The 17119-nt window shown below is 32.6% G+C and overlaps 1 protein-coding gene across 2 annotated transcripts in view; it reads left to right on the forward strand.

Annotated features, from left to right (window-relative positions):
• Positions 1–2664, forward strand: part of LOC145284562 (multicopper oxidase 3-like) — a 149252-nt gene extending 146588 nt beyond the window's left edge. For both annotated transcript variants that reach the window (XM_080133475.1, XM_080133476.1), the window contains exon 4: positions 787–2664. In XM_080133475.1, the coding sequence (XP_079989601.1) occupies positions 787–944 (158 nt within the window). In that variant the 3' untranslated portion in view covers positions 945–2664. The remainder of the gene's footprint in view (positions 1–786) is intronic.
• The last annotated feature ends 14455 nt before the right edge of the window (positions 2665–17119 follow it).

Below are 17119 nucleotides of genomic sequence, written 5' to 3' on the forward strand. Positions count from 1 at the left end.
TCTATGCACAAAAATTTGAACCGATCAACATTCACTATATATATATATATATATATATATATATATATATATATATATATATATATATATATATATATATATATATATACTAATCAAGTGCCCTTGAAAGCCCAATTACGACGCAATTTTTACGAAGATATACAAACATTTCGCTTGTTTGAAATTTATAATTAAAATATATTTCGGAGTAAAACTCCATCCTCAGTATTTTGTTTGCTTCTTCTTCTTCTTCTTCTTCTTCTTCTTCTTCTTCTTCTTCTTCTTCTTTCTTTTTGTTTTGCTATGTTGTAACCTTGGAAAAAGAAAAGAAAAAAAGAAAGAAAAGTCAGCAGCAGATCCGCGCGTTGTCTCTCAGACGTTGTATTTTGAAATGTCGGGAAAGATGCTTTATCTACGCGAGATTAATGTCAGAGGTGTGAGTTTCGTTATAATGACGTTGATTTAATTTGAACAAAATAAAATACGTATCAAGTGCGCTTGGAAGCCAAATGACAAGGCAATTTTACGAAAATGAACAATTGTCTTGATTTTTGAAAAAATATTCTCTCTCTCTCTCTCTCTCTCTCTCTCTATATATATATATATATATATATATATATATATATATATATATATATATATATATATATATATATATATATAGAGAGAGAGAGAGAGAGAGAGAGAGAGAAAGAAAGGGAAATAGAAATAGACAGACAAAAGGGGATTTTGCTTATTGTATCATTGTTTGAATTCATTATCATTTTTTACTATTTTCTTTTCCAGATAGAGATGTTGAGAAAATGGCGTTCGGGATTCTTATCGCTGTCATTTGCATCCTCGCTATCGTCCTCGTCATTTTAATCATCATAATGGCAAGAAGGCTACCCCCACAAAAGAGTTCCATAACTAATGGTTCTATAAATATTGGCTACACGAACTAAAATGAACATATTAAGTATGGTGACATAATAGATGCAACATAAAATGAAAAAAATATGAAATTTTAAAAAAAGACAGAAAGTCCACTCATGTCAAACAACGAAAACGATTACAAACATTCAAAAATGAAATAAGCAGTTTTATAAACTATTGACGATATCAAGAAGTTGGAAAATTAATCAGTGCTTGTTAAGACAGATCGATTTTTAAGTAGTATATATATCGTTTTAAGTAAAAACAAAATTACGTACTTAATTGTCATACTATATAAAAAAAAAAAATTGCGAAGATTCATCGATTAAAAATCGATGAATCTGCAAAATGAACGGCCGGACCTTAAAATGCATAAACACAGAATATAATGAAAGCATTATAAATTTTATTAATTTTAGTGAAAATGTATTACTTTTGTAAACAAAAACACCTTTCCTAAAGTTTGAAGTATTAAAAAAACAAAAAATGTGCGACGAATTTTCGTTCATTTTGATTGTACGAAGCCGGAACTGTGATTAAACTCTCGATTTTGGGGCCTAATTAAGCTATTTTTTGTACAAACAATGTGTTTTTTTAAATTTAATTCAATATCTTAAGATATTACTTTACTAATTATCTTTGAAATAGTCCCCCAAAATTAATTTTTAATTTTTCAAGGGATTTTTACAATGAATTTATTTAACTTTAAAATGTAGCTGAACTTGTCAGTTTCCGATATCGCCCTGAAAACATTTTTCATTATAACATTTTTTCACGTGAAAAAATATTTTTTTGTCTGTTTAAAGATTAACTTTAGTTTTTAATCTTTCAAATACAATTTTTAAAAAAAGTAATCGAAAACCTACAAAGAATTATGATAAGCCAGCTTTCAAAACCATGTCCCCCCCCTATCAAAACAATGTCCCCCCCTCTATGAGTTTTCATCATTAAATTGCACATAACTATATTTATAGTTAAAAGTAATTGTTATGGAAAATTGGTCAAAATCGTATTTTTCGTGGATGTTAGAAAGTAGTCGGCGAAGAGTTTATAGACAGGGGACATAACTGGAACGAATATTTTAAATTACTTGACCAACATTTTAGCCTTATAGCGACGACTTCTTTTTTACTAAAAACACAATAGCAACTCTACTTGATGAATTGTCGTGATTTTTGTATGTAGTACTATTTTCGACATAACAATTAAGTACGTAATATTATTTTGGCTTAAAACAGCATATTTTAAAAATCGATCTGTCGAATCTATCTTGATTCACCAAAAACAGTTTTTTTGGCCTTTTTATTTGTAACGAACTGGCGTTAAAAATTTTGGTGCCTATGCATTATAACAGAAAAGTAAAAACAAATCATTTCAATGCATTTTCAAGAAAAAAAAATATTACACGATCCGTGTCATATCGAAATTTGTAACCTGTTTTTGTTTGCTTTTTTTTTTTGTTTTTTCAACTGCTTTATTTTATGTAACAAAGAATATATAAAAAAGTAAATGTAATAATATTTCCCCCAAAACCGCTTGCCTTGATGAAGGGGGAGACTAAAGCTTGCTGCTATGGTTTCAAATAATCTGAAATAACAGCAGGGCGAGACTTGATTCCAAATATTTTTCATATGTTATATCTCCCCTCCTTGGTTTTCATACATACAAGTAAATTTCACAGTATATAAGCATTATTTGATACTAGAGATATTCAGAATATATATATATATATATATATATATATATATATATATATAGTGATAAAGATAAAAGTAAAAATAATCTTTATTCAGTGACATATGAAGATAAAGAAAGCTCCACGCGAAATAGCGAAACAAGTAATATAAGAAATAATTCATGGCACTTTAAAGCTGAATAAACTTTATTTAATCATTAAATCAATAAAGAAAAACATGTGAAACATAAAGAAAACTTTTTGGACCATGGTATTTCGAAGGTTAATGATTTTCATCAAAAGCGAAATGAATGATATGGTTATAATATTATATGTGTATATACATGAAATAGTAATTGTATATAGATTTAGAAAGATTTATAATATAAATATGAATCTTTTCATGCTTACTCGTGGAAACATTACATGAAGAAAAACATCTGCTGGTGCTCACATGGTTAGAAATAAACATTTCCATAAAATCTAACATTTTTCTTTGTTTCTCGCATTCCTTATTCCATCACTGATTCGGCTGGTCATTTATGAATCCTCTTTCGTAATCAACGTACGCTTTAAAATTAGCCGAAAGTTATACTCTTCAACCAGTTGCATGTGAGAAAGTAAAATATATATCTATATATCTAATTTTATCTTGCACTACATATTCCACGTTAAGTTTCAGCCAACCACAAATAAAACAAAATAGTATTTGACTAACTGCTGGTGATGGTGTGTTAATGTTTTTGTAATGGTCGAAAACTATAAATTGTCTCCAAAAATGTACTCACACTTCGAATGCCGATATAACCTTTACTTATGAGCACAGAGTGAAATATAATAGCTTTGAATACAAAAGCAATTGAAGACCCATGTCTACAAACGTTCAAAAGACAACGCTGATAATGCACACTAAAGGATTCCAAAACGTCATGAAACAAGTCATTACAGTACACTTTTTTGAGACACTTATTTTTTTTGAGACACTTATTTTTTTTTCTAGATTTGAACAAGTTTATATTTATTTTTAATAAACAAGTTCCAGTACTTATGTTTTTGTTGTTTTTATGTTTCAAATTAATTGTCTTTTCAAAACTTGAAAATGTTTCTGAAATTAAGAAATAGTATTTCAGTCATACAAACAGTTTTAAAAATCTATGGCATAACTTTGGAATTAAGTTATATATGTGAAAAGGAACCTACTTTTGTGAGAGTTGCTTTTGTAATAGCACATCGTTTAATTTAATTGCTGGCCTTATTTTCTTTTGTAGTCAATTTCTGTCTATGCATTGATAGGGGGGGTATTGGTGAATCAGCAGATAATAGGTAATTGGCTTATCGGCCACTTTGCAGATTAATTAGTAATTGGTCAATTAACCAGTAGTCGGACGATAATTTTCCTTTTCCTGTTAAATTTAAACCATTTTATTAAGGGCAAGCGGCTCATCAGATAGCTTTGACACATTAATACGACGGTAGCTGCCAATTTAACATGACATTTGTTAAGTGTCTGACCCCTATTATGGCTTTTTTTCCTTTTTTGCTTTATTAAATGAAATTAGAAAATGCAAAGTACAATTTCCAATTCTTAAATTAATATAATTAAACAACTAGATGGAAAAAAAAGAAATTACAAACAAACTACAAAGTACAATTTTCAATTCTTAAATTGATATAATTAAATAGCTAGATAAGAAAATAAAGAAACTACAAACAAACTACAACGTTCAAATTCTAATTCTTAAGTTAATAACTATAAGCTGATGTTCTATTTCCATTGGAGCATGTTGCAGAGGCTCTGCATCCGCTGCTCCTGTTCTATTCTTGGTGACTGTCTCCTATGATCTCATAATATAGTCTCATCGGTATTTAAAGTTGAATACCCTTATGTTGTAATAACAAAGTGGTAACATAAGGTCGTCCTGGTATACGGCAAACAAACATTGGTGCTTCTCCATTCTCAGGACTCACCCTGTTCCTTGTAGAAGGCGTGTTAGTAAAGGCGTGTATGCACACACCTTTCAGATTACTCAGAAATGATAAGGTCACCTGGGTCTTTATCCACCATTGAAATGGATTATCACCTCTTGCGAGTAATCGTAAAACTACATAATGATCAAATTCTTTTGTGCACTTATGAACAAGGGATTTACTCCTTTTGAGTTTAGATTGTGTTTCTTGTATTTCTCTTCTACTTGCATTTGCTGTATCCAGATTTAACTCAGCCTCTACCTACTCAAAGTTTGTTGTTACTGCAGGCTTATTTGAAGTCAATTCATCAAACAGGCTTGAATGAAATACAGTTTTATTTCACTTTCATCTTCTTTACCCTCAGCACAGCTTGAAGAAATGTATCCTGATTCTGATTCATTATTATCAGTAGAAAGTAGATGTGGAATCCAATTTTTAATAGTGTTTTTCATGCCATTTTTTTTTAATTTAAATTTAAATCTTGGATCTAGAAAAGTAGACACACACAAGTTTTATCATTTAGATAGCATTAAAATCTTGTTTCCATTGATTCACTGAATTTTTCAGCAGTGGTAAGAAGGGTTCAACTAAAGTAAGGAATATCAGAATAAGATTAGACTCTGTTTGAAAGAAATAAAATTAGAGCTAAAATTGTAAGTATTATCATCGATATGGTTGAAGTTCTGTAACTTGCTTCTTTGATGATTCTTCGAATTTTTCCAATTTTTTTAACAAGTCTTCATTGGTAAATTGTTAAGTAAGGAATCTTATGAACAGTATATATTACAAGAGCTTTTCATTCTTCGATATTCCTTTTCAGCATATAATATGTTGAATTCCATCGTGTGGTCGCATCTTGAATAAGTTTTTTTTCCAAATTAAGCTGATCCTGTATTTCAGATAATTTTCTAATTGCAAATGGAGGGCAATTAAAGTGAGAGACTATATTTCTGTTAGCTGTAATGATTGTCTTCACAGCTTGTTGAGAAAATAATGAATCATTTATTGAGAATTGCAATGTATGCATGAAGCATGATAGTAACTCTAAACCACATTTCCTGACACCAGTAACCACGTTTACTCCTGAATCCCACATTACTAAGAAAACTTCATTGTAGATTCATTCAGACTCATCCAGAACATTGTGCAATTCCTGTGTGTGTACTAAGGAATGGAACAACTCTAAACACAGTTCTGCACTGTTCAATGTCATTTGAAAGTCAATGACCTGTCAAACTCAGAAAGGGAGCATTATTTGTAGTAGCTATCAAAATCCTTGTTATCAAAGAAATTCTGATAATTTCACCAGGAGACAATTGAATTTTTCAGTGAAGTAATTTTTGGATGGAATACTGTAATTTGGACAATGTTCTGTAATACGTCTATTAAATCGAATGTCAGATGCTACAGAATACGGTTGAATATCAGCAGCAATCATATTTACTTTCAAATGATGGATCTCTTGTAACCTGTAATCATTAATATCCCAAATTTTCTTCTTGGTCAATATTGATTCCATAGTAGCTTGATGTTTCGTTAGAGGTACGTAGTTGCTGCCATTTGTTCCTGGAATGTTTGTCCCCGAATATTCATTGTGTTTTCTTTTCTTATTTGTAACTTTTGCATCTTCTGGATGAACTTTGCTAAGATGGTTTAACATATTAGTTGTTGTAAAAGTTTTCGCTGATTTGCCCTTAATGTGGTGATTGTCTTCGTTTGTTGTGCAGCAGGAGACTCATATTGAAAGAGATGATGGGTTCATATCGGAGACATGTATAACGGTAACTCAGAACAGATGACTATGATAATGAGGGAGACATTTATAACAGACTGGGATGGTTCTTGTTAACGCATATAGAGGGTAGGAGATACTTCACTTATGATGGAGGAGGCACATTACTTGTAAGGGGGTTATACAAGAGTTCGTTTATAGTTGAATATACAAAACACATTTATCTTTTTACGTTGTAAAGACGACACGAAAGACAACAGTTACAAATTATATAGTCGCATATATAGTAAGGTATGTGGATGGGGTCGAAACTCCTCCCCCCCTCCCAGCCAATAAGATTTCACCACGCAATCGAAAGCCCCAGGTTCCTGCGTGGACACAATTCCCATACCTGAACTCTGAATTTCCAAGGCCAGATGTCAATTCTGACATTCGATCTTGAGTTCATTTAAGGCCAGACAATGTTATAAGTGAAATTTCCTGTCATCAACTTTTTAGCTGCAAAGATATATTTCTCTCGTTTCAAACAATATTTATTTTGACATGAAATAAAAAATATATATTTATCTTCTCTATCTTAAATCCTTGGATTATCTGGCGTCACCTGGGAATAAAAAGCTACCTCGGCGTAGTTCTAAAGCTCCTCAATGGGAGATTACGTCACACAAACAACGGATCCTCAATTCTAATTGTTTAATATCTAATCTATTTTTAAACAATATTTTCTTAATCGACATCGTCCATTCTTGTAAATGATATATTTAATATCCAATTATTCTAAAAGAATGGACAATTACTTTTTCCCACATAAATAATATTTATATATTTCTAAAAGAATTAACAATGGATTGGATTCCTAAGATTCAAATTGTCCATTATCTTTAACACTTAAGTTCTTTTCTAGCCTTTTCCTAATATCATTTTCACTTATCTAGTCTGTATTCTTACTTACATGAGAAAGGTACAGCCCTTTCATGTAACATGTTTACAATATAATTTAATTAAATTAATATTAGTACAATTTATGACAAAAACTTTTTCTGATAAATCAGGATTAGAAAAATCCGATTAATTAGTACTCGTTAATCAGACAATTTGCTTAATCTGTGCATCCTTAGTCATTGATTTACGTATTGGTAAATCATATTCTGCAGTACAGTAAGGAAATGTTTATTGAGGATAAATTTATTGTTGTCGAATAATGTTGTCAAATAAAAATATATGCTACAAATAGTTCTATATGTAGTGTTTAATGGAGATAAAACAATGGCAAACTTTCTTTGAAAATCACATACATTAAGTTAAATAAAGAGGTCATATAAGAATGAACGATCTTTTAGTAAAGACGAAACTCACATTTATATCCACTGTTGATTATTGTAAATCCGCGCTGCACAGAAATTACAGTGATGTGATATATATATATATATATATATATATATATATATATATATATAGAGAGAGAGAGAGAGAGAGAGAGAGAGAGAGAGATTAGAATGCTCGGAATGTGAGAGATGATATAATTATTTCCGCATTCAAACAACGTTACAGCTCATATGAACATGAAAGCCAAAAACCGGAAGTCCAAGTTTCGAAATCATTTGGGTTTATGAGTTAGACATATCCGAAATCAGGATTCAAAATCCCATCACATGCAAGGCAACTACCCAGCCAACTGAGGAACTATAGACTGAGCGGTTGCTCACTTGGCATGGTACTTGCCTCGCATGCAAGAGATTCGAGTTTTGAATCCGGAGTTAGGGTGCGTCGAATTAATGAGCCCAAATGAGGGTGAAATTTGAATCTTGGACCTCCGATTTTTTGGCTTTCATTGCGTATATATATATATATATATATATATATATATATATATATATATATATATATATATATATATATATATATATATATATAACTGAACTTATGAATTCATAACCTAAAAATTCATCTCTCTGTTGTAGATATTAATATTGAAAAACTCTGTATGGCGTTACTTTCTTAGAGTTTTTCAATATTAATATCTACAACAGAGAGATGAAATTTTAGGTTATGAATTCATAAGTTCAGTTATATATATATATATATATATATATATATATATATGGGCGTGCATCTGAAGCAAAGATGCGTAATAGAATATCTATATGTTGAAATAATTGAACCGATCACCATTTACCGGCGCCTATTGAACGTTTACAAAGACGATACAATTGATATCAGCACAGTTAGGAGATGGATTTGACATTTCAGAAGGGGCAACAAAGATATGAGTGACGAAGCATGCTCCGGACTTTTACAACTGAGACATCAAAGAGGCTAGCAAAATGCACATTGAGAATGTTGCTGACTATGTAGAAAAATAAATTTGGGGGCACAAAAAAGTCGCATGTTTTAATGGTATCACTTTCATCTTTGTAGCTCTTCCACATTTTAGTTTTTGAGTGAAAAAATTAGAGGCGTTACTTTTGGAACGATACTCATATATATATATATATATATATATATATATATATATTAGACTACTCGTGACCCGTTGGGTCAGTATGTTATATTAGCTATGGAATTCATGTATGAGCGTGACACTTGTGACGTAAAGAAATAGGGTTTTTTTTTACATAACAGAAACATTTCTATGAAAGTATATTAAAATGAAAAAAGACTATAGATAGATTTCTATGAGAGTCGTTCTGTTTATTATAATTTTTTAAAAAATATTTGCAGTTACTGAATTATAAGTGGTTGGCCATACTTATAGGTAAATATGCACTTAACAGATACCATAATACTTATTATAGTTAAATTCAAATTTTGATATATCTGCTTTTTCTTACATCGTTCATTTCTGTATTACGTTTAAGTTATTTTAAACTCCACTTTTCCCATGTTAAATAATAATTTCGAAATAATAACATTAATATTTCAGTGCGCAGGTCAAAATATGCAAAAGAAGCGATTTGTGTTTATTTGTTTACGTTATTATGGGTTAATGTTTATGCGCGCATGCACAACCGGATGTCATAAACTGGAAAGTGGGCTACATACATCGTTACAAGGTCATTTAAGTTTTATAATTATATATATATATATATATATATATATATATATATATATATATATATATATATATATATATATATATAAACTTCAGAATAAAGTTATCCCACAAACCATCTGGTACGGAAACCTTTGATTATAGGTCTTACAAAATATTATTGGCAGTAATATTCTACCAAAACAATCCCATAGAGCAAATAAATCAAATTTTAGTAATTGAACAAATTCAAACTTTATGATGTTAAATGGTAAAAAAAGATGTTTATTGTTCTATGTAAGACAAAGAATACATTTGATATATTATAACTCCTTATCCTATAAGATTTCGATGCCTACCATCTCTTCAGAGGAGAAAATAATAGAAAATAATTAAAATGATTCACACCTTATTTGCTCAAGCCAGTAAGACATGGAAAATCACAATTAAAGGTTTTTTAAGCATTTAAATATCATAGAGTAAGAGAAATTAATGAAAAGGACATGGAATTTCACATTCAAAATGCATGGTAAAATCCAAAGTGAAGGTAATCCACGGTCCAAGGTAACAGTCCGAAGTAGAAATATTTTCCTGATTTTTTCTTTGTTTATATAATGAGTCCGGTAAATAAATTATTATATAGGTCCGGTGAAACAGTTTATTAATAAATGTATATATTTTTTATATATTTAATATTTTTATATAATTATAAAATATGAGCTTCAAATTCCACTCCAAAATCACTTCAAATTGTGAATAAAATAAAATAAAAACGAAGTAAATGAAGAGAACATGAGCTGACATGAAAAGATGAAAAGTGAAATGGATAGATAAATAAATAAATAAAAATAAATAAATAAATAAGTAAAAAAAAAGAAAAGAAGTGTAGGTCTTTCCTAGCAGTGAGGTAATGGAAATTAGAGTAATAATGAAAGACGAATTAGAGGGGGAGGGGATGTATTATAGGAAAAGCAGAACTAAGAAACGAAATCTTTAACCGTTTATAGATAAACTGACAGGCCGCGAATTTAGGTCAAGGCGTCTAGACAGGTTCAAGAGCAGGAAAAAATAGAGAAGGAAAAAGAAAGAAAGCAAAGATCAACCCATGTCATACAAAAATAATATAAATTAAAATTCTCACTAATTTTATACGTATTGATTATATCCTTTATATGACAAAATTAAACCGAAAATTTGGATCTATAATAATCTGTTGAAGCATTGCCAAATCTAAACAAGGCGTATTAGATAAAACGAGTTATAAATATCATAATATTAATGATAATTAACTGAAAAATATGGGATAATAATAATAATAATAATAATAATAATAATAATAATGAAACTGAACAAGAAGCATCTCCCAATGGAACTGCGCGTAGAGAAACTCCACAAGTCAAACCCCTACAAGTAAAAACACCAAAGGCGGCGGACCTACCAAGACCGAATTCTACAAATGTGGAAACCGAGAACAATGAAACTGAACTAACAGAGAATGAAGCAGATGAAATAAATAAAATAATATAGTTCATGAACGAGGAAAAAAAAAGCTCCCATCCAAAGAGAACGAGAAGAGCAGAAGAAATTAAAAACAGAAACGGAGAAGGTTAATAAGCTCCTCCCACACATCCCAGCAGATACAATCACAGACTTAAACAACTTAATTTATGCAGGCACCAAAATTTCAAATCAGAAAAACAGCCAGGGAAAAGTGGACCAACAAACCCTGGATGAGAAATGAGACTAGAAACTCAAATACACAAACATAAAAAAGAAGCCGAAATGATCAACAGGAAGAAAGCAATGTGGAACAGATGAAATATTGGCAAAGTGACTGGCATGGAGAGATTAAACAAGAAACATGAAAAACTGGACCAAAAAATAAAAGCACAAGAAGCGAGATTGAGACGATATAGATATAAATCTGAACAATGCAAAACACAACAGGGCATTTGAAAATAACGAAAGCCAATTCTACCAAAATGTGAACAGAGGAAAAACAAAAACAGAACAACCAAATCCAACAGAAACAAAACTCTACTGCAATAAAATATGGGAAGAACGACGAGATCACAATAGACATGCCAAACGGCTGAAAGACATGAAAGAAGAGTTGCAACAAATCGAAGAAGGAACATTGAATGATCAGCAAGGAACCCCTAAAGAAAACCATAGTAAAAATGGCACACTGGAGAGCACCAGGGCACGATGGGATACATGCATACTGATTCAAAAAATTCACAACCTTACACGAAAGGCTAGCTCAAAACATGAAAAGATGTATACAGGAAGCAAGCGTGCCAGACTGGATGACAAAAGGTAGAAACACACTGCTACAGAAGGACACAGAGAAAGGAACCGTCCCCAGCAACTATAGGCCGATTACGTGCTTACCCACTATGTGGGAAACACTGAGAGCAACACTGAGAGAACAAATCTACCACTACCTGAATAATCGTGGACTCCTTCCCGATGAATAAAAAGGATGCCAAAAAGGAAAAAGAGGAACACATGATCTGCTATATATAGATCAAAAGATCCTAAAGGAGGTAAAATGAAGGAGAAAGAATTTAGCCATGGATCCACTACAAAAAAGCGTACAATAGAATCCCCCAAGCATGCTTAAAAATGTATAAAATACTAAGCAGGATCATCAACGTAACAGAAAATGCAATGAGAACATGGAGGCTGGAATTAACAGCTGATGGACAACACATAAAACAAATTAACATACAAAGAGGCATCTTCCAAGGAGACTCCCTATCACCATTACTGTTCATCATAGCCATGATGTCCCTTAACAGTATTCTGAGAAAGTGCCAAGCCGGATACAAGTTTTCTAATACAGAGGAAAAATTGAACCACCTGATGTACATGGGCGATTTGAAACTTTTTGCAAGGACTGAAAAGGAGCTAGAGGCACTAATTTACACTACCAGGATCTTCAGCCAGGATATCCAAATGGAGTTTGGTATGGAAAAGTGCGAACTATTAGTTATAAGAAAGGGAAAACAGGAAACGACAGAAGGCATGGAACTACCAAACCAAATGGAGATGAGGGCACTAGGGGAACAAAACGACTATAAATACTTGGGTATTCTGGAAGCGGACACCATCAAAGCAACAGAAATGAGAGAGGGAATTGGAAAGGAATGCCTCAGGAGAACAAGAAAACTCCTGGAAACGATATTATATATCAGAAACCTAAGAAAATATATAAATACATGGGCAGTATTACTAGTAAGATACTCTGGATCGTTTATAGGGTGGACAAAAGAATAACTGAGACAGCTCGATCAGAAGACCAGGAAACTCATGACCATGCATAATGCACTACACTCAAAGGATGATATTGACAGACTCTACACGAAAAGGAAATATGGCGAGAGAGGACTGGGCTGCATAGAAGACTGTGTGAATGACACAAAAAAGAACTAGAAAAATACATAACACAAAATACTGAAAGGATAATTATGGCAGTGAGAGACACTGAAAAAAGTTTAAAAAACAGAAAGCAGAGAGACAAATGACAAAATAAGAAAAGAAAAATGGGAAGAGAAAGAACTGATGGAGAAAAGATTCATAAGAATGACAAAAGATGAGAATAACGAAAACACTTGGACATGGATGCGAAAAGGACATGTAAGCTGAAAAACTGAATCCTTAATAACTGCAGCACAAAATAACTCGATAAGAACCAACCATATCAAAGCAAAGATCGATAAAACACAAGACAACAGCAAATTCAGACTCTGTAGACAAAGAGACGAAACAATAAAAAATATAGTAAGTGAATGCAGCAAACTGGCCCAAAAGGAATACAAAAACAGGCACGGCCAAGTGGGGAGGACAGTACACTGGGAATTATGCAAACAACTGCATTTTGAACGTATAGACAAATGGTACAAGCATAAGCCTGCAACAGTACTCGACAACGAGAACCACAAAATCCTATGGGACATGGACATACAGACGGACAAACCTATCCAAGCAAGAAGACCAGATGTCGTAATAATTAACAAGAAAGAAAAGTCCTCTCAAATCATAGATTTTGCTGTCCCAGCTGACCACAAGGTGAGTATGAACGAAAAGGAGAAACAGCGCAAATACACAGAACTATCCAGAGAGCTAAAAGGGATTTGGAGGATGAAGAAAATCAAAATGATACCTATAATAGTAGAAGCACTAGGAACAATTCCGAAAAACTTTGAAAAAAGGATGGGATAAATTGGAATCAGAGGAATGGCTGCAAAGATACAGCGACTAACAATAATGAAAATGGCTAAAACATTAAGGAAAACCCTTGAATCTGGAGAATAATGCACATGAACCACATGCGTGAGCCAGACAAACTGCTGCAAAGGCAAAACAGGAAGAAGCTTTACAGGGAATGAAGAACAATGAAGCTGCATATCAACAAGTTCTACATCCCCATCACGCATTCCCTCCCATTGTCCCATCACCGTCCCCCCCTACAAAAAGTGTGATACCAAATAGCCGAGATGGGTCAAGGAAGATGGAAAGACAGGAGAGAGCGCTGACCAGACCTCTGCTGGACAAGCGCAAAGAGAACTGGGACATCAGGGAGGCTTTGTGCCATTCAAATTTCAGTATAGACTAATGGCCGCTGCCAGTGAGAAATCGGTGGTGAGAGGCTGTTGCGATAACGCAGATGTATTTGCGAATGCTATCGAAGGAGGTGGAGAGTGCTGAACGTCTGGGGAGACTTATTGTCACTCAGCTTCTAGGGAACACCACAGGTTTTTCCATCAGATATTTGATGACGTGTGAAAGCTCCATGTGAGCCAATAATAAACACTATTTAAATGAAAAAAGGAAGAAATCCCAACCTGACTTATAATTTAGTTTTTAGTTAAGAAAAGTAATATGTATTTAGTGTTATGGTTTTGCACATTTACAGGTTTATAGGTTTACGGAAAATCTATGTTATTTTATTTATATCTCTCCATGTTACTTGTTCTTTATTTTCTTCCCTTTCCTCTTCCGTTTCTTTTTTTTTTTCTTTCATTTTATTTTATTTTATCCTTTATATATATATATATATATATATATATATATATATATATATATAGTTAGTTAGTTAGTTAGTTAGTTAGTTAGTTAGTTAGTTATAAAATATATATGGCGATTAAGCTTAATCGCCATATATATTTTATAACTAACTAACTAGCTCTACCTACGTATTGAGCACTTTTGAAGTAAATACTTAAAGTTTACGCATAAATTTATACATATTTATAAAATATATATGGCGATTAAGCTTAATCGCCATATATATTTTATAACTAACTAACTAGCTCTACCTACGTATTGAGCACTTTTGAAGTAAATACTTAAAGTTTACGCATAAATTTATACTTTCGTATATTAATTTTATGTGAGTAAATGAAGTAATTATATATATATATATATATATATATATATATATATATATATATATATATATATATATATATATATATATATAATGAACTCATTTTTCTCCTCTGATTTTGTACCTTAATAGGATTAAAGATAAAGACATTTCATGCAAATGTAATATGCACAAACTGCAGCACAATATCTGAGGTGTGTTATAGGCCTATTACCTCTCCACTTCCTCGACAATCGTAGATTCCTATATTTTTTCTTGCGAGAGTTCGCTGCCAAAATCGGTTAACATCAATCAGTGGAAGTAGTAAAAATTTTTCTCGCTAATAAATTCTTCCTTCCCCTGCCACCACTTACACCGTTGCGGGATCGTTCACAAGGGACAGTTACGAAGGAACACCGCTTTGGGTTTTCTTTACTTCGTAGTTGCTTAAAAAAACTGGAATGAACTACTGGGTGAAACACACCATGGACTTAATCGATTCGAACGGTTATTTATGCCATTTTTTTTCGCTTTTCGCTGTGTTTTTTCTTTTGTTTTGTCTTTCAGATCACGTTCATCATTTTTCCCCCCTGATTTTTGCCTTTTGTTTTTCCTATTTCTTTTTTAAATAAGTTTTACGTTTGTTCGCTGTTTGTTTTTTTGTTTTGGTTTTGCTGATTTTTTCACGAAGTTTAACATCTTCTTTTTTTAATTATTATTTAAACAGGTTTATTACTTCGCTTATTCTTTACTTTATCCCCCCCTTACACCTACACCTACAAACAACCGGGCAACGCCGTGTACCGCCGCTAGTTTTCTATATTTTATCTTCTCTTCTTTTCGCTAATTTATTATGCAGAAGCATTTTCTTTTCTTTTATTTTATTTTATTTTACTTACTTACTTATTTATTTATTTATTTTTTCTTTATGTATTCATTCATTTTTTTTATTTATATATTTCTTCATTCATGTATTTATTTATCCATTCCACGTTTCATTTTTTCATGTCAGCTCATGTTCTCTTCATTTAGTTTGCCTGTCTACAGAAACCGTTTTAATTTTATTTTATTCACAATTTGAAGTGATTTTGACTCTACAAGAAGTCCTTCCGACTGAGAAAGTCATTGATTGTGTGACTTTAAGCCCCGATGGGCCTTCCAATGTGCTTCAGCCCGACGGCCCCTCTTGTGAATTTAAGCCTTGATGGACTTTCTTTTGTATTCTTTCTGCCGATATCATGTTTTGTTGCGGCATCATTACATTGTTGATTGTTCTAAAGAAAACTTAAAACCGGAACAAAAAAGTTATTTTTATGGTGACACCCCTACAGATTCTGACGTCATTTCCGGTAAGCAGGTTTTGCTTTCCAATCATAACATTAGTTGTCCTTCAGTTGAGTGGAGTTTCCACTCAACTAACATACTTGTCTGTATTTCTGTTAATATATTTCACCGTTTCCGAGTTTCTCGGTATTCCTTTCGACATTTACACCACAGCAACGATCAAACTCAATTCTCTGGATTTTGTGTCATCCTTCCCATTTTCCTTGCTTTGTTGAATTTTTATGCTTTCTACTAACCTGCCAAAGAGATGCCATTCTTGCCTCATTCTTTAACCGTATGCACGGGAGATCTCATGAGGATATAAGTAATTTAGTCTATACCGACTCACATCAAATGAGGATCTCTGACCCCATGGGTTTTACATTTGATGGGTGGCACATTTACTATGGTGGATTCCCCTGCCCTTGTTGAAACCAGAGCAGAGCAAAACTACCCTAAGTCCAGGTCCAGAAATTAATCCAAACGCTCAAAAGTGGATCGTTTTTACAGACTTATGTGCAAAATGGAACGTTGGGCTATATTTGAGAACTGCATTCACTGGAGAAGAGGTACTGTAACTGAAGTACTCTCCAAAAACAAAGTGGCAGTTAATGGAACGTCACATCACATTTTATACATACGGAGAGTTTTTTTTTTTGCCTACTGTGGAAGAGGAAGTTGATGAAGTTCCTGAAGAAGAACCTATATGACAGTCGCACCGCGAATGAAGACGTCCAGCATGATGGCGAACTATGAGACTAATTATTGATCTTAAAGATTAAGGGGGCGTGTGATTAAAAAGTAGTAACAAACTGACCTTGTAAAACATGCCGTCAGTTTCAGGAAAGGGATAAAGAAAGAAAAAAATGGCCGCTACTACTATTTATGGACTGGTGGTCATGTTGGGGGAAATATGCAAATAAGATGCAGTCGGTTTTTCAAATAAAAAACCTGTGTGTCAGAGAGAGAGAGAGAGAGAGAGAGAGAGAGAGAGAGAGAGAGAGAGTGTGTGTGTGTGTGTGTGTGTGTGTGTGTGTGTGTGTGTGTGTGTGTGTGTGTCTCTCTCTCTCTCTCTCTCTTTGGCAGAAGTAAGTTCTGACA

Source organism: Euprymna scolopes, chromosome 9 (assembly GCF_053919585.1).
Source record: "Euprymna scolopes isolate OS-2025 chromosome 9, ASM5391958v1, whole genome shotgun sequence".
Classification (NCBI taxonomy): Eukaryota; Metazoa; Mollusca; class Cephalopoda; order Sepiida; family Sepiolidae; genus Euprymna; species Euprymna scolopes.